At 36.6% G+C, this 22,512-nt stretch overlaps 1 protein-coding gene and 1 long non-coding RNA gene across 4 annotated transcripts; one reads left to right on the top strand and one right to left on the bottom strand.

Annotated features, from left to right (window-relative positions):
• Positions 1-1,426: 1,426 nt before the first annotated feature.
• LOC119494989 lies at positions 1,427-14,443 on the top strand. 3 transcript variants are annotated; one of them, XR_005208332.1, is made up of 5 exons: positions 1,427-1,772; positions 8,642-8,727; positions 8,916-8,973; positions 11,861-11,986; positions 14,372-14,443. It is a non-coding gene; the product is annotated as an uncharacterized LOC119494989 (long non-coding RNA). The 3 variants fall into 3 exon arrangements; XR_005208331.1 differs by having other exon boundaries at positions 1,432-1,772; positions 14,215-14,382; XR_005208333.1 differs by lacking the exon at positions 11,861-11,986 and having other exon boundaries at positions 1,435-1,772; positions 14,215-14,382.
• LOC119494988 (cytokine-dependent hematopoietic cell linker) lies at positions 3,257-18,323 on the bottom strand. Its single transcript, XM_037781265.1, has 17 exons — positions 18,043-18,323; positions 14,321-14,382; positions 12,101-12,257; positions 9,790-9,842; positions 9,663-9,705; positions 9,354-9,404; positions 8,924-8,958; positions 8,800-8,810; positions 8,630-8,704; positions 6,912-6,933; positions 6,707-6,731; positions 6,556-6,631; positions 6,448-6,464; positions 6,276-6,370; positions 3,877-3,954; positions 3,630-3,785; positions 3,257-3,551 (listed from the first exon to the last, which is right to left on the bottom strand). Exons 2-17 carry the CDS (start codon positions 14,321-14,323, stop codon positions 3,396-3,398), a joined length of 1,053 nt encoding a protein of 350 aa, XP_037637193.1. The 5' UTR covers positions 14,324-14,382; positions 18,043-18,323; the 3' UTR covers positions 3,257-3,395.
• Positions 18,324-22,512: the final 4,189 nt, after the last annotated feature.

The raw sequence follows: 22,512 nt of genomic DNA on the forward strand, positions 1-22,512 counted from the left end.
CAACATTTTAATTTTGAACATGATGCCAGAATGTTGTCGTCCCATTTTAAACCCACTGTGCCAGGATTCAACATAACTGTGTTATGATGATATATAAGGTCATTATTATTATTATTTATATTTGGCAGTAATAGTCCTAATCTGTAAAGTAACTAGTAGGGACAAAGGAGGACTGTCTGCAGGACAGATAATAAGGCACACAGTGCACTTTCATAGACTAAGCTACTGGAGTTACCCTGCACTATACTCATTTTTAACAGTCTCTTCTGCACTATATTCACTTTTTTAACAGTCGTGTATCTCAGTTGTTACCCTGCACTATATTTAGTTTTAACAGTTTTATTCATCTCCTCGTATTTTTTTATCTGGTATATTTTTTGTACTTTGTATTTTGCACACTGTTTTGCACTATGGAACTGTGATGCTGGAAACTTGAATTTCCCTTGGGATCAATAAAGTTACTATCTATCTATCTATCTATCTATCTATCTATCTATCTATCTATCTATCCATCTATCCATCCATCCATCCATCCATCTATCTATCTATCTATCCATCTATCTATCCATCTATCCATCCATCCATCTATCCATCCATCCATCCATCCATCTATCTATCTATCTATCTATCTATCTATCCATCCATTCATCCATCCATCCATCCATCTATCTATCTATCTATCTATCTATCTATCCATCCATCCATCCATCCATCCATCCATCTATCTATCTATCTATCCATCTATCCATCTATCCATCTATCTATCTATCTATCTAGTAGCCTAACTAAAGATGTCAAAATAAATCTAGTGGAGTAAAAGAACAATATTTTCCAGAAAAATGTGGTAGATATATAAAGCAACATAAAGTGGAAATACTCAAGTAAAGTACTAAAGTGCTTGATTTTGCCATGATAGGCTCTGATTGACAGGGTCGTGTCCAGAAGGTAACCCTCATATTGCAAAAAACGTGATTTACGTCGTCACTTCCTGAGAGCCTCCTCGCTGGTTGGAGTGTGGAGACATGTAACCATGGAGACGTGTAACCATGGAGACATGTAACTATGGTAACCCGTGCCAACCTCATGTGTTCAAACCGACGGTTTGTGATAATCAAAGTCTGAATTAATTTATATATAATATGTATTACGCCTAGCAAATTGAAATCTTATACTTACAGTTAAATTGAAGCGTTATTGATATTACAGTCCGTCAACGTCCGTTATTAACGTTGTCGTCTCTACTGCATTGCATTGTGGGATATTTATGCCGCCGTAGTTTCCAGCGTTACATACTGTAATATTTCACCGGAAATAGTTTACAATTCACTTACTCTCGGTTCCATACTAAGGTTTCAGACATACTTAAATATCTCACATACAGTTTTAGCTACTAAATAGCATGTTAGTGTGGAATATCGGACGCAACACAGATGATTGACAGGCTCTGACATCAGCTGGCGTCATGGAAAGAGTCTCGCTAAAGGAGAAGTCTCGTTCTGAAATCTCGCGATATGACCGGAAGACGACGGTTGGAATACTTCCATGGAGGAAACCAGAGTGCCAGCTGGCCGAGTTTGTTTTGTTGAAGAACAGAAAGTGTAGCTTAGAGTTATTAATTCATATTTAAAGATGATTTTGACAATGTGGATGAGGTCTTTGAATCCGAGGGCCTGCGGTAGGCTTTTTATTTAAGCCAGAGTAAGTTTATACGGACTTTCAGATACTTCTCGTTGAGTGAGACTTGGACACAAACAGACCGGATCAAGTAAAAGGTACTAAAAACATTTTATTTCTCTGTAGGGTACGGTGACCAGACGTCCCGGTTTCAAGCCGACATGTCCCGAGTCCCGACACATATCTGTAAAACACTCAAATGTCCCGGTTTACAACAGTCACTAACAAATTCTCTATAGAGTGATGTGGCGCACGGCCCAGCCACAATTACGCAGGGACGCAGCAGATATCCGCTGCTTACATTTAGTGCAGTTTTGAACCACAGAACCCTCCGTGCTTATCTGCACATCAACGTGTCGTTTTGATTAATTATTCTAAACAATTCCTTCTGCGAATCAACAGGCGTTTTCGCTCCTCTTATAACCTCAGGACCGGCCGTATCTCCGACCGTGTCTCCATCCTGGCCAAAATGTCGTCTGAGCTCCACAATTATAATTATAATAGCCTGAGACAAAACAAGCTGAAAAATAATGTACGTAGGCCCAGACAACTCCTCTGAGGGAAACTCTCTACAGGACTCCCAAACTGTCAGTGCTTCATGAGGGGGAGAGTCCTGTGATTAAAGAAACGAGAAAGTAGTGAATGTGATAAATCATGATTGTCACTCACAGCCTCTAATGCACCCCCCTATAATAATACCTTCTTTCTGATCCCACTCCGTGCTCAAATGCGCTACAGGTGCACCAAGTTAGCCATAGTGATGAAAACGCCTATGGTGCGTGCATATTAGCCCGTGCCCGTGCGCGCGCTAATATATTAAGTGTCTTGGGGGTTTGAAAATATGGTTAACTTACTGTAGGGTCCTTTCCCTAATGTTGTCCGACATTTTTAATAACAATGTGAGCCTGTCAGTGGCAAAAACAAGCACTTTTAGTGGCCGTAACGTACATTGACGCTGCTCACTTGTATTTGCAGCTCGTTTAGCGGCTGCCAGTTACAGCATTCTCCCTCAATACTGACCAGTTTAAAAAACTGTTGTCCCTATTAGTCACTTAGACACAAACAGATAGGAAAATAAGGTTGAAAAATACTGAAGCATTTGCAGCTGATAAATGTGAACTAATGTTATATACTTTATGTACTGGCTTACATCATGATTTATTAGATTATTTTTGTATAATAATCTGAATCTGTAAAGTAACTAAAACTGTCAAATAAATGTAGTGGAGTACAATATTTGCCTCCAAAATGTGGTAAAGTAGAAAGTAAGATGAAATGGAAATACTCAAGTAAGGTACAACTACCTGAAAAAGTACTGTGCTTATGCACTTAGTTACTTTCCAAGACTGATGTTGACCTACTATCTTACAATTTTTATATGCTTAGAGAAAATTAATTGTCAACTATTTTGGTAATCGATAAATAAAAGTTATCAAGCAAAAATAACAAATATTCTGTGCATCCAGCTTCTCATATGAGAGTTTGCTTTGTATAATTTTAAAGTGATTATGTTTGTAGACCGTTGGTAAAAAAAAATAATCAACAGATAAATTGATAATGAAAATAATCTTTAGTTGCAGACTTAGATACAAAAATGTTTTAACTGACACAAGCACTTTCACACTTTGTATACACAGTCAGCTCTTTCCCAACATGCTCAGGATGACCTTCAGTGGATGTTTTGGTTTACAACCAGATGGGATTGAACAGATTATCTTGTGTTATTGCAGCAGCAGCAGGGCAACATCCCTTTTCGTTACGGGACATGTCAGCACGCAGTTTTCTGGGCATTTGCTTCCAAGCATATTTCTCCCGCTGATGAGCATTATTGGGAATATGGAGTGAAACTTGATGATGTCTGGCACAGCGTCAAACATCTGAGGAGGAAGAAAATGTGAACGTTCAGTAAATATAATGTGCTTGTTGGAAGTATAATTTTGAACATGTCCACTCACGTCATTTGATCGCTGTCCCGTTCCCAGGGCGTACTTCCCGGAACTCTCCATGAATCGTATTTTTACATTGTAAACCTTCTTCTCGTGATACACAGCCAATACCAAGGGCTCACTGTTGGTGATGACAGAGCAGTCCCGTACCAAAAAAGCTCCGTCCTAATGTGGTTAATGTGAGAAAGAAAATAAGTTCAGCTTCAGACATATTCAGATTTGTTTGATTCATTTCACATTAGAGGAGATTAAGTACCTTGTTTACCAGGTGTAGGGCGTGCTCAGCATCTGCTCGAGTACAAGCCCCAACATACCAGTGTTCTTCACAGTAGGTCTGACAAGTATTGGAGGAAGAAGTGTTCAGATCTTTAGCAATACTAAACCAAGTGTAAAAATACTCTGTTACAAGTAAAAGTCTTGCATTCAATATCTTACCCAATCTAACAAAAAGTATTAGCATCAATCAAAATATACTTAAAGCATTTGTAAGGGATAATGAACATGAACTGTCATTATTTTGAAATAAACCACAGCGTCATGTTGGGAAATAACACCTCCCCGGCGTCGTTGTTGGGAAATAATCCCTCCTGGCTTTGTTGTGAAATGAGCTAATGTTCTACCTGGAACAGGTGGGGCCAAATTTAATGACTTGATATATTACTGGGTAGTTTAACCCAGTGGTTCCCAACCTTTATCCTTAATGGAGCCCTTTTCTATCATAGAAAACATTATTTTATGGATATTTCATATTATATTCAATGCATAACAATAAAAGTACAGAACAACTGATAAACTGTACAATTAACCCAAATAGTGAACGCAATAACTGCAGGAAGTTTGTGTAAAACGAGCAAAGAATTGGAAGAATGGAAGAATTTTGAGCAGATTATTTCCTGAATGTTGTATCAGAGATGAGTTTTTCTGTTATTTTTAGGATTGTTTAATTAATACAAATCTTTGTCTGTATTGTGTCTTTTTTATTTTGACAATCATACATACTTAAAGGGACTATTTGTAACTTTCAGAAATGCTTGTTAACAGCGAAACCTGTCAACTAAAGTCAGCGTTGGGCTCACGCTTGTGCTCGCTCTACATAGTCATGAACGAGCATCGCTCAAAACAGTGAGGTAACACACGTCAACTAAAACCACAATATCACTCTATATTTCACCTGCTTGGCAGTAATGTTAGCAGACCTGACGAAGGTCTCTCCATGAATCACTGCTGATCCTAGTGTTGGCTTTTCCTGCTTCAGCCCCGGAGAAAAGCTAGTCGATGCCGGGGCTGAAGCAGGAAGAGAAACGTAATTGTCTCCCAACTGCGCCCGCAGGGAGGCGATAACGTTTCTCGCTGCGGAGCCTCGTCACTTCACAAGACACGGAAAACCTCTGTTGGTCTGGAGGAGGTGCAGCAGTAATTTCTGCAGAAACGTCCACTGTACATTCACTAGATATTCTCAGAGCTAAACTCTTCTGCAGTGTGGAGTGAGCGCGCTTGAACGTGAGGTGGAGCGAGACAGCGAGAACGCGCGCAGTGTGAGAGTGAAGGCAGGCAGGCAGCGAAGACTCCGGCCACACGCAAGCGCGCATGGGATCCCGACCCGGTAGATTTATACGTGTAAAAAGTTACAAACAATCCCTTTAATAGGCTTCTTTTTTGACAAATTCAATGTTTTCTCCTCCCTGACGCCTGGCCATTGTTCTATTAGCTCTTTGGTTGTTTTAACGGCGTACTTTTATAATGCAGGGCGAGGCTCTTTAGCTGAGAGGGAAGGCTCTGTGAATATAGCCTGTGTTCAGGTCTTTACCGTGCCTTTATCATTTTTATATCTTAAATAATAATCCAAACTTTGAAATTAACTATTTCATTTAGTTTTCTTCTCAGAAATGAATGAAATGCTGAGATATTAAATCAAGAAGGCCTCACGACCCCCCGTGAAGCTTTGGCGACCTCTAGTGGGGGTCGGGACCCCAGGTTGGGAACAAGTGGTTTAACCTATAATAATACATCATAATTTCTTAGTTGATTTATATTTTGTATTAATAATCTAAATCTGCAAAGTAACAAATAACTAAAGTTGTCACACGTAATGGAGTAAAAAGTACAATATCTGTATATATGTATGTATGAAGTAGCATAAAATGGAAATAGACAAGTACAAGTACCTCAAAATTGTGCTTAAATATAGTACTTGAGTAAATGTACTTAGTTAATTTCTACCACTGAATATAATAGAGTTCAGTGAATAATGGCTTTACACTAGAGCTGCAACGATTAATCAACGAATCGATTAGTGAACTATTAAATTAATCGGTTTGAGTAATTTTTAAAGAAAAAAAAAGTAAAATCCTCTGATTCCAGCTTCTTAAATGTGAATATTTTCAGGTTTCTTTACTTCTCTATGACAGTAAACTGAATATCTTTGAGTTGTGGACAAAACAAGACATTTGAGGACTTCATCTTGGGCTTTGGGAAACACTGATCCACATTTTTCACCACTTTCTGATATTTTATAGACCACAAAATAAACAACTAATTGATTAATCGAGAAAATAATCAACAGATTAATCGACAATGGAAATAATCGTTAGTTGTAGCCCTACTTCACATAGATATAGACTATTTCTTTGCTTTATTAAATTAATATGAGTGTACCTGTTGAGGCTTCTCCATTGGAACAAAGTCGTGTTGGTCAAAGTCTTCTTTAGTTTGAGGCCACTCATGGTGATAACGTTTCGATGGCACCCTTTCTTTAAGGAGACCTTAATGTTGACTCATTTCATCAATAACTGGTATAATGATACGGTGGATCGATAATATTACTTACCATGACTTCGTTGTGATCTACATAAAGGAAGAACGAGTAAATCAAACATGACATAACATGATAATTATAATAATTGTCCTGAAAAGTCCTGAGCAATGAGAGTCACACCTTGTTTCTAGAGTATGAGTTTCCAAATCCAGAGAATGTCTTAGATTGTTATGAAGACTTTCAGAACTCTGTAGACCTAAAAACAAATTCAATATTATATAACTGTCATTTTTAACCAAAAATATTACATTCACACTTATTTAGCTCTTACCTTTGGTATGTGGACTAATTTCTACCTATTAGAAGTGTTAAAAAAGACAAATATATTAAGAAAAAATATTGTTAAGGAGTCCATTCTAGGCAGGTTACATGTTTATTTTGTAGAATAAAATATAATTTACAAAATTATAATGAAAATAGCATGGCTGAAAGTGCTGAAATTTGACACATTATTTTATTGAAATAATTATACTTACTTGTTTAGTTGCTCTCTGTACACTGAAATGCAAAAGGGGAATTATTTATTATTATTTAAACATAAAATCACAATATTATTTATCAGAGAAAGTCTTTTCTGGGATTATTTTTCTAACCAGCAGATGGCGTCACTGCTACACTGCACAGAGTGTAAAATAAGAAGGCCTCGTTTCACTTTCCTTCATTTACACAGAGGAAAAGGTAACATAGGGTCAACCACAGCAAAATAAACAACAACAGGTGACGGTTTGTCTTCCTGCTCTTCCTGTCTGGAAGGATGGATTTATTATGACTATGCCAGTCTTGCTACTGTTAATGTTCTTCAATCTTTTAAGATCTATTACTTGAAATATAGGCTATAAATGCTGTAAAGTTGAGTCCAAATGCAATTTGAATAAAATCACCCTTAAAATGGCAGTAGGCAGTATATTACTGGCATCATTGGGCAAAAAAAACCCCCACTAATAACGGATTATCTCATCTTATCTTCAAACAGAAAATGTGTTCCTGTTTATCACTATGAAACAGGTCTGAAGTATTTAGGTTGAAACGTTTTAGTAGTATAGTTCAAATGGCATCTAAGAGTACAAATGGTGGTAAGCATATGCTTAATAATTGGTGTTATAAAGAGGGGATCCTTGCTTTAAGCATCTTCTTTACTTGTTACTGTTTCAAGCAAGCAGGTTTGGTGATTCAGCTTCATGCAACGTGATGGGCAAGTGCAAACAAAGTGCTCTCAAAGCTGTTGTTAAGTTTAGATTTCCTGGTAGTCCAGGAAGGCTGCATGTCAGATCCTGCTACTTGTGACTACAAGGGAAGGAAAAACTGGATTTTGTTATTCGAATCGTTTAAGGTGTGAAGAGCTTGTGTAATGTAGCCTCCATTTTTAAGGTGATGTACATGTTAAGAGGAATAAACTTCAAACATCTCAAAATTCTGATTCTTTATACTTTTACTTTCAATACTTAAGTACATTTAATATCAGAAAATTACTTTTGATACTTAAGTACATTTGATATCAGAAAATTACTTTTGATACAAGTACAGTAAATATCTGATACTTTAAGACTTTTACTCAAGTAATATTCTAATAGATGACTTTAACTTCTACTAAAGTCATTTTCTGGTTATATATCTGTACTTTTACTCAAGTAATATTCTAATAGATGACTTTAACTTCTACTAAAGTCATTTTCTGGTTAGATATTTGTACTTTTACTGTAGTAATATTCTAATAGGTGACTTTAACTTCTACTAAAGTCATTTTAACTTCTACTAAAGCAATTTTAACTTCTACTAAAGTAATTTTCTGGTTATATATCTGTACTTTTACTGTAGTAATATTCTAATAGGTGACTTTAACTTCTACTAAAGTCATTTTAACTTCTACTAAAGTAATTTTAACTTCTACTAAAGTCATTTTCTGGTTATATATCTGTACTTTTACTGTAGTAATATTCTAATAGGTGACTTTAACTTCTACTAAAGTCATTTTAACTTCTACTAAAGTCATTTTAACTTCTACTAAAGTCATTTTCTGGTTATATATCTGTACTTTTACTGTAGTAATATTCTAATAGGTGACTTTAATTTCTACTAAAGTCATTTTAACTTCTACTAAAGTCATTTTCTGGTAAGATATCTGTACTTTTACTCAAGTGTGGCGTTCAGGTACTTCATCCACTACTGGTTGTTACAACAGTAAACCAGTACTCACTCTCTCCTGCAGGGTTCGCGTAGAGTCAGCCCGGGCAAGTGATTCACTAACTCCACTGGAGGTGATGGAGAGCTCCTGGAGGGACACAGACTTCAGCCGTAAGTCCATTCACAACCCATTTAAACCCAACAAACAATGAATATAACTTCAATAGTAGTTGAGCACATTACCTGTGTGTGAGCTGTGATATTAGAAAGAGAGAAAAGTCATTGCCTATTTTATGAGTTGCAATTAACACGATTTAATGACACAAAAACAGAGTCAACACTGTAAATGTTTGGTGTAGGTGTTTACCTGTTCTCCTGGAGGCACCGGTGGTACCCTCCTATCTGTAAGAGCAACATGTGAGTATGTGGGATACTTCTGAGGCCAGAGGGTGGTGAAAGTAAAGTTAAATCTTCTAAGTATAGCTGCAACGATTAATCGATTAGTTGTCAACTATTTTGATAATCAATTAATTGGTTTGAGTAATTTTTTAAGAAAAAAAAAGTCAAATATCTCTGATTCCAGCTGCTTAAATGTGAATGTTTTCTGGTGTCTTTACTCCTCTATGACCGTAAACTGAATATCTTTGAGTAGTGGACAAAACAAGACACTGATTGACATTCTTTCAGCATTTTTATAGACCAAACAACTATTCAATTAATCAAGAAAATAATTTTTCAGATTAATCGACAATAAAAAAATAATCGTTAGTTGCAGCCCTACTTCTTAGTTACCTTACCTATTCTGGTCTTTCTTCTGCCTGGCTTCAGGTCTCTATTTATAGCAGGTCCTGTGTTTAAAAAAACATAAAATAAAGAAAAGTAATTAATGTACATTTCCTGAGGTAGTGCTCTTAAGTGAAATTTTGAGGTTATAATATAATAATAATAATAATAATAATAACTAATAGATTAATAAAGAAATTAATTAAAATATTAATCGACAATGAAAAATAATCGTTAGTCACAGTCCTAACTGGTTCCAGGACCAAGTAAGACTTTTACCACAATAATCAAAATTCAGATTATGGAGAGTTTTGTCACTTTACCTGAAGTAGGTGTGGTTTCTCGTGGGGGAGGGTTGGAGTTACCCTGGTGGAAAGTATAAAGCAGACATTTACAGCAGTACAGTATGTGATGAAGCTTAATTTAAAGCAAACAAAGCAGAAAACTCACAGTGGAGAGCGATGAGAGGCTCTGGGCCGACGATGACCTTGGAAGATCCCTGTCTTGAAAAAGCAAAAGAAGCTGTGATGCTCTCACTCTTATCAGTGACAGTAATGATAGCAGTTTCAGTAGTTCCAGCTCTAGCTGACAGTTTAAACACTCCACGAGTTTGTATCATTGTTCAGTCGTTGCCAGTCCCAGCAGCACACCGCAGCGGCAGACTGTATTGATTACAGAGGGAGAACACTCCAAGTGTGAACACATTTAAAAGCCACATTCGGTATAAAGTTGTAGACGTGCAGCTGTGAGGCCTCTGGCTGTGGGCCACATCCATGCCGGGGAGTAAAGGGAGTCTATTCTCACTACATGCTTCCCTCTCCGTCTCCCCCCTCGGCTGCTGGATAATTGTAATCTCCCGCAGTCTGACTCAGCCAACAGATGGCCCTGGAGACCCACTGGCAGATCATGATCACTCAGCATGAGCTCCCACTCTCTCTCTCTCTCTCTCTGCTTTCATTCTCACCACTGTTTGCGATGGGGTTGTTATTTTGTGTCTGCACTTCGTTTCAGCTTCACTCTAATTATGTTCACCAGAGGAAAGTGAAACAAACTCATTGTGTCAACTGCAATGCAAACTTTAAGTTGAATCCTTAATTTATTTGGATAAAGCTTTGGTTTATGAACTATTTATGAATTTTATGTGCTATTGCTAGGGCTGCACGATTTTGAAAAAATATCTAATTGCGATTATTTTGACTGATTTGACTAGAAATTGTGATCATTTTTTACATTATTATTCTCTATTTCAACATTAAAATGATTATGGTGTGATTTTTTGCAGAGATCTGTACCAAAAAAAGATTAAGTCTTTAGCATATGATGTGTAGGCCAGGACATCTCTGCAGCACCACAATATTTTATTTAAAATGGTATTTTGACTCACACATTTCACCTTTAACAAATATTGCGCCCCCTGCGAAAATTGCAGTTGGCCATATTGTGATTTTGATAATATTTTGATTAATTGTGCAGCTCTTTTATGTACTATATTTTTATACATTTAAGGGTAGACAGGAATGATGAGAATAAGACAGATGGTGACAAATAGTGAAGGTCAGATTCACTCCTACAGACGTCTCAGCCCACTGAACGACAATTTTGTGGTTTACTGTTGTTCACTCAAGGTTACAAAACAGAAACAAAGCTTAAACTAGATATTTGTGAGGACTAAATGCAACTAAACACTAAAATCTAAGTAACCTAGACCGGATTTGAAAACAACACATAATAATGTGAATGTGAATGAAAAGTCAAGGGCCTCATTCACCAACTGTTCTTAAGAGGAAATTTCCTCTTAAAACCCACTAATGCAGTTTTCACAAAGATTCTGACATTCACTGATGTTTTCCTATTTGGGATTTGTTCTGAAAATGGAAATGAAACGTTCCACCACGTTAAGCCGGTTTACTAAATAGATCTCCACTCTAATGAACTATTATATAACAAACATGACAAATGTCAGCATTTAAAAGAAAAAAGAAGATCCGTTTCATCTTTCGTGGCAAGAGCGCTGCCACGTTGCAGTACTCTAGCCTGTGACGTCACGAGACGGAGACTGAGTACTGCAACATGGCGGCGGTCTTGCCACGAAAAATGAAACGGATCTTCTTCTTTCTCTTAAATGCTGATGTTTGTTTTATAATGGTTCATTAGTGTGGAAATCCATTTAGTAAACCAGTTTATCTTGGTTGAATGTTTCATTTCCACTTTAAGAACAGAATCTACACACTCTCAAGAGCAGACTTGAGTGCTGACATGTTTGTGCAAAATAATAGTTTTCTTTTGCATTTTTCTTCAATTTGTATAATATAGGATTTAAATTACAATAATGTTTTTATTATTTGTAACATTTTTAATAATTATTTTCATTACATGTATTTTACAGAGCAGTCTGGTCTTTTAAAATAAATAACCACTACACTATCACTTTAACACAACGAGTGAAAGCATCGCATACATCTTTTATTGTGTTATTTTATATCCACTACTGACGCTATAAATATGTGTTCACTTCCTCCAGATGTACCTCCACTTCAGGACTATTGAAGTTTTTTTTATGTTTGGAGTGTTTACTTCCTAATTAGGAACAACTGGCGCACGCCTTCAGTTTACGAGGACAATGAGATTCATCATTATAAGAACACAGGTACAAACAACTCTGCAGTTTGAGAACAGGTTATGAATCTGATGTAGACTTTTCTTAGAACCTTTCTCAAGAACAAATTCAAGAAAAGATATTGGTGAATGTTTTGTTCTCTACCTGCATACTCTCTCTCCTCTTCATTTATGGGCCTTGCGGGAAGTATGCGCACTTTTAGCACTTCCTCCTGGTCATCCACCACGTCGTACTCGGGCTCCACCACGTTGATGTAGTTACCGCCTCTTTGTTTTCTGTTCCTGCCTGTCCTGTTGCGATCCTGCGGAGAGGAAATTACAATTACTTCAAATTGGAGATACAAAGTGTACAATAGTTAAACTTCATCTTCTTATTTTAACACTGAGCTCTTAGAAAATGTCACTAAGATTTAACACTGCATTCGTTGATTTAATGGAAACAAATATACTAATCTGCCTTAAAAACACCTGTGAGTCTTGCTGATTACATCAACCATCATACAGTAATGTATTCTGAGAAGACAACTAGTGTTAGATCATATACACGTATAAAGCACTGATAAGAACAGGAAGCTATAATGAGGTGTTGCAACATAACCCACTGCACGTCGTTGAGGGATTTCCTTTTTAGAGCTTCACTCTTCACACAGACACATTTATAGCTGGTCAGAGTGAAAAAAGCGACAGTCTGTGACACAATGTTAAAGTGTTAAATCATAAACATGGTCTATTTCTGTTAGTTGATGATGCAAAATGCATTGTGACTGTGTATTTTTGTGCAGCTGGGTGAGATCAGGATGAACACATTATCAGTGGGTGCATCAATCAAACCAGCTTCTCTCGTTGAATTTAAAAGCAATGTGCTTCACATCAGATCCCGTTCTTTGGAAACGGAGAAGAGAATCCAGATTGGCTTTTTTTTAAACGAGAGGAAATTGATGTTTTTGTCCGGCAGGTGCAGTGCGTATGTGGTTGAAGGCAGGAAATGTCTCTTTTTGGAAGCTCTGGTTTGAGTGTTTTCATGATGAGCTGCAATAGTTTATTTTTAAAAGACAATGATTCACCACTTGTTTGGTTGTGTGTGTGCACAAATGGTGGACATGTCTTTTCTAAATAAAGCACAAGTTCAGGTTGCAAGAGGTGGTTGGACAAGATTGACTCAAGCTACCCATTAGAGCTCAACAATGTCAACATTTTTAAAATTGCAATGTCTAATATAACTGTCCATAATTGGCTGAAAATGTATAGACCTTTTCATTGTTATTCTGTTGCTGGGGCAACAGCTTCAGTCCAAGTTTACTTCCTGTCAGCTACCGCATTATGGAACATTGCAACAGGAAATACAAAGGGGCCCATTTAGAATATATATGTTGTCAAGTTTGAAAAAGGTCTGGGCTGTGTGTCTAAAATCACTCACTCATTCACTGCTCCATACTACAAATACAAAAAATTGCATTCATAACTTTAAATTGTCATCTCAGATTAACATGATCCTTGTTGAAGACAGAGAGAGTGAAATTGCGTAACCTAAAAGGAGTTCATGTGATTTCGAGAAGTCGATACGAGGAAGCCTAAAGCCAGAATCATGATATCAAAGAAAAGATGTTACACCTTCTTGTGCTGTTGCTCTGTGCTGCGTTTCTGATAAGCATCATGAGTCTGTTACACAGTGTTTCATTAATGTCATCAATGCTATTTCAGTGCCTGCAGTAAAAATGCACGTAGTATTCATAGGCAAGGCAGCTTTATTTGTAGAGCACATTTCAGCAACAAGGCAATTCAAAGTGCTTTACATAAACTTTCAAGAACATTGCGACAAAGTGCAAAAGAACATTAAGACATAATTAAAACAGTTATAAAAACATAAAAATATTTAAGATTAGAAAATAAAAACAAGCTAAAAATAAAAGCTACGATAAAAGCTAAAATATAATATAACACACAAGAGTAAAAGCTCTAGTGGAGTAATAACCCCAATAAAACACAATGTGGAGTGAAAAACATCTACTTTAATTTCATCATTATTTTACTTTATTCACATTACTCCCTGAGATGACATTAAAACATAATTAATCTAATGAGTTTTGGTGAATTTGTTAGATTATTAACTAAAAGACTAAATAAATTGAAATATTTTTAACTTCAAAAGGAATATTAATGCAATAAAAAACAATAGTTATGAATCATAATCCTGCTTCTTGCTGTGCACTAACAGTGACAGAGCAGAATCTCACTCTCTCCTCGTTTCTGTGCTAAAAGGTAATTACACAGGGGGGGCTGCAAACTCTCAAAGCATCCCCTGGGAACATTCATGTGGAACCATCGGGGGAAACGCTGTGGATACCGGTCGGGCGCCATAACTCACCATTATCACAGAAGACTCATGGCTGTTCCCTCTCTCTCTCTCTCTCTGCAGCTAACGAGGGGCTGAAACAAAAATGAAAAACATCATTAGTTTGGTGTTCTGCTAAAGAATGTGGCCTTCCAACACAATGTGTCCTTGGACTTTTCCTCCTCAACTTGCAGAAGAACGACTAAACAGAGCTGTTTGTGGCTCCTTTCTGTTCTCGCCGGGCTCCTCGGTTTGTTGTTACAGTTTTAACATTCAGAAAGAGAGAAATATATCTGAATTTATTGTGGAACACAATTTTTGATTCAGATTTATTGTTTTATTTTGAACGCAAGAATGACAGATGAAACACGGAACCATAATCATTTGAAAAATCTGATATATTTAATTGATCTTTACAACATCCCACAAAGCCACAGGATTAGTCAGTCATTGTAATGTGATTAAATTTATATCTCTAGAACTGCTTTTTAAAAAAAAAATAAAAAAAATCGGAATTTAGGTAAACATTATGATTAAAAAAAACACCTTATTTATTTCTATCATATGAAACTTTTGCTTTCACAACTTTGGATTAAATTACTTAATTACTTAATTAAACTACTACTACTACTAATAGTAATGATAATAATTGTATTGTTATAATTATAATTATAATAATAATAACAATAATAATAATAATAATTATTATTAGTAATAATAATAATAATAATAATAATAATAATAGAATTGCATTACACAATATTTTTTTAAAATATGTAAACCTTCAAAGTAATCAAATGATCTGATTATAGTGGTGAAGAACATCACTAAAGATTTAAGGATTGGTTTGTTTGATTGATTTGTGGTGATGACATAAGTTTTGTCTAAATTGTTTGTATACATATTTATTTTTCAGTACTTAAAGTGAGACTTTGTGTAACTGTTGAAAGAAGAAACAACACAGGGTTTCTCTTTTAAAGTAAAAGATTGTTTTATATACAGTAAAACAGTCCAGTACAGTCAGAGGTTTTACAGCCTTGTTTGTATGAAAAGTAGCTCAATGTTGCTAATGTTAGCTAATGTTTGGAGAGAAATAGCCGCGTAGCTGACATTACTGACACCACTACCTCGTAGTTGTCACTTGTGGTCAAAGTGGCTGCTTTCCAGCACATACAGTAGTTTTGCTTTAACGGGGCAGAGCATATAATGTATGTTGCTTTGCAAAGCAATAAAGTCAGGTGTCATCAGCATAGAGTAGAAAAAAGATGCCGTGCCAGCAAATTATGTGACATATTACACAGCAAATTCAGTTAAGATACAAAGCAATCTAGTCTGAAGGAGTTTTATGAAGTAACTAGAAGGCACTTCCACCATGGGCATTTCCATTAGTGAAAAATCATGCGTGTATCCTCCCCGTGATCCAGATCTGCTCCAAAATGTAATGCTACAGCCTTCCACCAAGTTGTATGTAAACCGGACCATTTCTGTAACCCTGCTGACAAACAAACCGAACAGAAAACATAGCCCTGTTGGTGGAGGTAATAACCGACTAGTATTCATAAATAAGAATTAATAAGATGCATTCAGAGCAACAGTATCAAATGTTGCACTTAACTTAAGCAGGTATACTATATTGGTATTCATTACAAGTGAACCAGTATTCATTAGTAGTGCTGGTTTCACCACTTTCTCTTCCCAATATTTATCTTAAACCTACCAGTATTTCTCAGGTAAGAAAATTAAAATATTTTTTCTGTCCAGACTTGCAGATCCAAACGATGACAAATTTGGCTTTAACATGTGCAGACAGTCTACAAAACTGTGAAAGAAGCTTCCATAGTTGTGACAAAGCACATATAAAATATTGATTTACTTTTTAACCTTATGTTTTGTTATTTTTAGATAGTGCAAACAAGATGTTGGACTTTTAGTGCTCCACAGTGTCAGGAGTATCGCAGAGTAAGGAGTGGCATCGTTTTCATCCGAATCTAAATGGCGAAAAAAGAGGACTGAAACTGATACGTGCGGTCTTTGTCACACTTCTTAAGACATATTATCAATTTTTAAATCGTGTTTCCAGGGAGATAGGCAAAAAGAGGAAGAGAAAGGTCAGGACCAATCAATCACTGTTTGATTGAGAGGTTTTTATCTTTGAATCCTTTTGGCTGTGAAGGAAAACAAAACAGGAAGCAGGAAGGAAATCTATCACAAAAATAGAAGTGAGGAGGACATTTAAGCGAGGGCCCGGGGATTGTGAAAATGCCAGGAGACATTACAGGCTACCGACTCACAGTCCCAGAAGGGAGAATCAAACTCTGTATTGGATTTGGTAGTGTGGTCCAACACTCAGCGGGGCTGTCTGTCTGCTTTGCAGAGCTTACTGGGCCATGGGAAGTGGTGTTGGATGAGACGTATGAAAAGGAAAGGAGATTAGATACTTGGAGCCAGCGTCTGAGGTTGAGCAGTTAGTCTGGAGAATAAACTTCTGCCCCATGGAAATTGGGTGCAGAGGATTTGTGGCAACTCAAACCACCAGACTACTTAAGGATTTGTGACCTGGCTTTGCTACGGGCATCGAGAAAGTATTGACTGCAGAGAGCGAGGAAGAGCTCAGTCAACAGGGATCAAACCGGGACATACTTGTTTGTCATAAAATGTTGCTATTGTTGATAGTATTGTTGTTGATGTTGACAGATATTTAAATGTTAAATTAGTCCTCTGAGTTTGTTTTGAGGCAGTAAATATGCATTTATACAGTTCCTTTTAAAGCCATGCACCAGATTTGTTTGGTATTTGTGCATCTATTTTAGTATGAATACTTTGATGATTAATTTGGTGTAGTAGTAGCAGTAGTAGTAGCAGCAGTAGTGGTGGAAGAAGTATAAGGACATTTTACTTAAGTAAAAGTAGCAATACTACATTTTAAAAATACTTTGTTACAAGTAAATGTCCTGCGCTGAAAGTCTAACTCAAGTAAAAGCACAAAAGTATTAGCATCAAAATATACTTAAAGTATCAAATTTAAAAGTACTCACTATGCAGAATAATATATGTTATTGAATTATAATGCATTAATGTGTTCATCACTTTAATGTTGCAGCTCTTAAAGGTGAAGCTAATTTTAAATACTTAATATACTGCTGGGTAACCTGTGATAATACATCATATTGTATTAGTTGTATATTGTATTAAAATCTACAATATTTGCTTTCAAAATGGAGAGGAGTAAAAGTATACGGGAATGTAAATACTCAAGTAACACCTCATAATAAGTACAGTACTTGAGTAAAAGTGCTTAGTTACATTCCACCACTGAGTTATCATACTAAGTATACACAGTATTTCACTTTCACTACATTTAATTCTTGCAGTGAAGATGTTATTTAGAGTGAACGCAAGATGTATAATCAGTATAACGCGCAACTATAGCGATGACTTTTGCGCCTTTTTTTGTTTGCATTATCAACCTGATTTATAGCGTTTTGACTAAACGTGCCCCCCAGTACCAAACTCACACACCCCAGGTCTTTATAAGACGAGATGGCTGCACATTGCAATTCATATATGACATTAAATCTAAAATCTACGAGCAACTGGAGACTGAATTATAGTCAAAGCAGGATTCTCAACTCTAACAGAAAATACTGCATTTCAAAGCTTCTTTATATTTCCATACTTGTCATTTTCATCTATTTTTACAACAGACCAACTCTATACTGCTTTTCTACGCACTCAGAAATACAGCAGTGACTTACCTTTTCAGATGACTTGCCTCAGTGGGTGTTCAGCAATTCCTGTCTATTTCTTTGAATGTACTTGGTTACAGAAATAATAGATAGTCTGCAGTTTTTATTTCCCTCGCACAGACATACAGAAAACACCTGGGCTGCTTCAAGTCTGACTGTCGGTGTTCAGCAGCCCACTGCTGTAACCCAAAATGACTTCCTGTGTGGTGAATAACTGGCCTATAACCTGAGGTCTCTACTGTTGTTTTAGATAGTTAAAGGTTTGTTTGTGGAGGGCTGCTACTTCGTCTTTTTCTTCTTCTGCATCTGTGCTCTGATTTCAAAACATTGTTTGCGATGAGGGTGTTTCGTTTTTTAAATGTTTCTTCTGCATCAACCTACTGATATATATGAAAAGGTCATTGAGTGTTTGATCATTGACATTTCCTATGTTAGCTTATGACATGCAGTGTGAGATTATTTTCACACAATTTAAATGCGCAAGCTCCGCAGGCTATATCTGGAAACGAGGCCCGGACCATTTGTTCAGTAAATCAGGGTCAAATGAATCTGCCAGTGCTGCAGGTATTGCTCTTAATTTGAGCAAGAACATGGTGACATTTCAACATTTACTCTGCCGAGTGCAAAAGAAAGCACGGTGACATTTACTCTTTTTATCAGATCATCGTCTGGTTTCATTTTTTAATATCAAACAAGAATGTTTTTGACTTCCTCAAAGACCGAACACAGCAAGTCAAACTAATCACACCTCCCCCACCATCACCCTAAACACAGGAATCCCACAGGGCTGAGCCCTAAATGCTCTTCACACCTCCATATGGTGGGCAACTCCGAGGTCTGAGAAGTGCAGCCAATGAGGAAGTGCCTTAAACTTGTATTCTTTCTAATAGCCAGCAGGGGTCGATTCTTCTGGTTGCAAAAATAAGTCTGATTGTATAGAAGTCTATGAGAAAATGAGCCTACTTCTCACTTGATTTAGTTTCAAGTCTTCTTCAATACAGCATGATGTTCATTCAGTAAATTATGGTCCCATTTAGAGTTAAATAGACCATAAAGCAGGGGATGCTTTAGGGCGTGGCTACCTTATGATTGACAGGTCGCTACTACGGCGTTGTCCTGTCTGGGTGTTGTCCGTATTTTCATATTAGAACTTTAACCCTTTCACAGTGTGTTTTCAGTTCATGAAAGTTAATTATAACCAGTGGCTGAAGCTACAAAAACAAAAGCCAAGTTTTCAAAGTTTTCCTTTAACTGTTATCTTTGGCCTGAGTGACCCAGAAAGGTGTTCTCTTCCCTTAGGGGTTAGAAAGTAACCGTGGTGAGTATTGCACATATGGTTTTAGGTCACAGTTTTTTGAAGGTTACAGAATGAGGCTTTTAAGCAGAATATGGCAGCCAGGTTTGAAATAAGACTGAGTACTGCTCCCCTCTATATCTCGACTGTCAGTGTTCACGGGCCAATAAAACTCAGCTTCACGGCCGGTGTTGAAAATATTCTCAGCATGATTCAGCAGATTTTTCTGCCTCATTTCAGCTGTTATATAACAACTGTTAATAACTTGAGTTTAATGCCTCTCATTGTCTGAATTTTGGTTTATATGTTAACCAGCCTGCTGATATTAATCCATGTTGTAACTGGACATTTAATTCTTTAAATATGAGTGCTTTAGATGTGACCAAAAGTTTGTTTTTTTCTGGGCAGTTTTTAAAGTGACAGTAGACTCTTCATTAAGTATTTCTGCTATAAACTGAAAATATTACATTAAAGGGAAATATCACTTTCAAAGGGCTTGGATAAAACATTGTCACCATAGACTGTACATAAGAATGACGTCACCCACTGGTTTGTGGACTACTCTCTAACCCCTCTAAGGGAAGAGAACAACTTTTTAGGTCACGCAGGCCAAAGGTTACAGTTAAAGGAAAACTTCAAAAACCTGGCTTTTGTTTTCGTAGCTTCAGCAACTGGTTATATTAGTGGTGATTGTTTTACCCTTTGTGTGATGCACCTTGAGAATTTGCTGTATTTTAAATTGTGCTATATAAATTAAATTCATTATTATTATGATAACTTTGTAGTCACCAATATAATGCTGAAATCTCGTAAACAAACATGAGCATCCAGATGATCTTGTTGTAAACATACAAGCACACCCCTTGTCCAGATTAGCTACCACTTAATTTGGAGGTTTAACCAAAAGTGAGTGCACCTGTTCTGTTGCTAGAAATCCCTCACTGCGTAGGAGAACCATAACTGACCTCCAGGTCCATGTTGAACCAGGAAGTCGATCAGTAAACTGTGCGGGATGTTTAAACAACAGAGTTTAGGTAATAATTTCTGCTGTTTGTTTCTCTTCCAAATAAGTATGGCTAACCTGGAGGTTTCTTTTCAACCTGTCTGATCATCTAACAGCCCATGCCTCTTGACCTATGTGACACATTTTTAACAATGTCGCCACGTTCCCAGATCTCCAGGATTATAACCAATAGCACTGATGGCAGATCAGCAAAACAAAACCCAAGTTGTAATAAACTGTAGTTTTCCTTAAAAATTGTAATGGGAAAATGCATAGGCCCACAGAGTATGTGTACATTTTGTTTTGTATGCTTATAAACCTGTGCAAAAATGCAATAAAAAAAAAAAATATATATATAAAAATATATTTTATTGGGATATTTGGGAACCCTAATGAGGTTCATTATATTAACAATAGGTCAAATGAGTATATGTAAAGTGAAAGACGTCACTCATAGTGAAAATTATACAGAGAATCATTTGTTTTATTGAAAAATGCTTAATTTACAGTGAAATTGCAATTCCATTTGTGCATGAAAAAAATTATTTAAAAGAATGAAAGAGGAAAAAAATACACATGTGTAGGTACATGTAAATGTACTTCAACATTCAAGTAAATAATGATATATTAAACAAACAAAAAAAGAAACAAAAAAGGAAACACATGCGTATGAATATGCACATACAGAGTGAACGCACCAGACATGAACAGCAGTAAATAGAGCAATGATCATTATTTTAAAGCTGTTTTAAGTTTTATAACTATAATCTACAACACTGAAAATGCCGCTGATATATGTTGAACAGTTCCCAAACTATAAATTCAAATTTTGTTTATTCATGCTCACGGTGCAGCGATCATACAGAAGTTTAGGGCGACTTGTCTGTGATCAGCACATAAACTCTTTGGTTTTAAACAGAGCCGTACTCTGACAGAGTGTCTTCCTGTCTGCAGCGGGTCGGAGGCCTGGCCTCCTCCGAAAAAGCGATGCAGCCGAGCACAGGCGCACAAGGTCAGCCTATCTCCTGTGGTTTCTTCTGCAATGGTATAGCCTGACTTCCTGTGAAAGATTACCATCTAGCCTCTCATATTCTCACTGATGCTTATCTTTTGAGCCGCAAACGCCAACTCCCCGAACATCTCTACACCTTGGCCCCCAGCGACAGCCCCCATCGGCCTGTCAATCTGGCAGCTCATCCTGTGTCCTCAACCCCCCCTCGTCCTCCTCCCAGCAGCCAAAAAATGAACCGACCTCCCCTCCTCCGTCCTGGACCTGTCACTAAGAAATAAGATCCAGAGTCCCAGCCTGGGGGGGGTGAGCAACACAGAGGTTGAATATGGGTGAGGTGTGTGCATGTGTGACCGACATTTCAGGATTTTTATAGGTTATTCACATTCTCGTGCATTCACGGGCATCTCGCTGAAGTTAAAGTCATGATGTTGAATTCCAGCTCCACAGGAAGGATGCATGTGATCATGATAAACCACATCAAATACAAGATACCTTGAGTTAGCAGCTGCAGAGGTAGTCAATATCAGGAGGCCCTCCGATACACAGAATAACCACAAAGTGATGGTAAATGTGGGCCGACGTTTCCTAAAAGAATTACACAACTTTCACAAATTACCTTTTATTTAAATTGACCTTTTATATACTTATGTAGGATTTTTTACATTGTCCTCTACACTTTGTAACTGTTGGGGATCACCAACTTACCAACTACGGTCAGGGAGTGAATCATTTTTATCTCAACAGAACCACATAGAACTGATGTCTCATCCTCTGGGGGAACATGTTTTTTTTTTTCAATACTATATTTATTGTTTTTTTGTTCATTTTGAAACAACATAACAAACATTCACAAACGTCCCCAATAATAACATTCTCGGAAACTTAACAAACCTAATATTAATATAAAATAAGCCAGTATAGATACAGGAAAAAAATATTATATACAAAAAAAGGTAAATAAATAAAAAGAATATACACAAGTAAAAACATTAAATAAAAAAAATAATTAAAAAATAAATAATAAATAAATAAATAATTCTCTTTTAAAAAGAATAAAATTAAATTAAAAATAATAAAATTAAATAAAATCTATTTATATATACATACATACATAAATAAATATATATATATATATATATATATACTGTATACATATATACATACATACAC

Source organism: Sebastes umbrosus, chromosome 9 (genome assembly GCF_015220745.1).
Source record: "Sebastes umbrosus isolate fSebUmb1 chromosome 9, fSebUmb1.pri, whole genome shotgun sequence".
NCBI lineage: Eukaryota > Metazoa > Chordata > Actinopteri > Perciformes > Sebastidae > Sebastes > Sebastes umbrosus.

Coding starts and splice junctions, on each gene's coding strand:
- LOC119494988 (XM_037781265.1), bottom strand. Junction 9,843..12,100: donor AGAGGAGAGAGAGTATGCAG/GTAGAGAACAAA, acceptor TGCTTTTTCAAG/ACAGGGATCTTCCAAGGTCA. Junction 3,552..3,629: donor CGGGACAGCGATCAAATGAC/GTGAGTGGACAT, acceptor CTTCCTCCTCAG/ATGTTTGACGCTGTGCCAGA.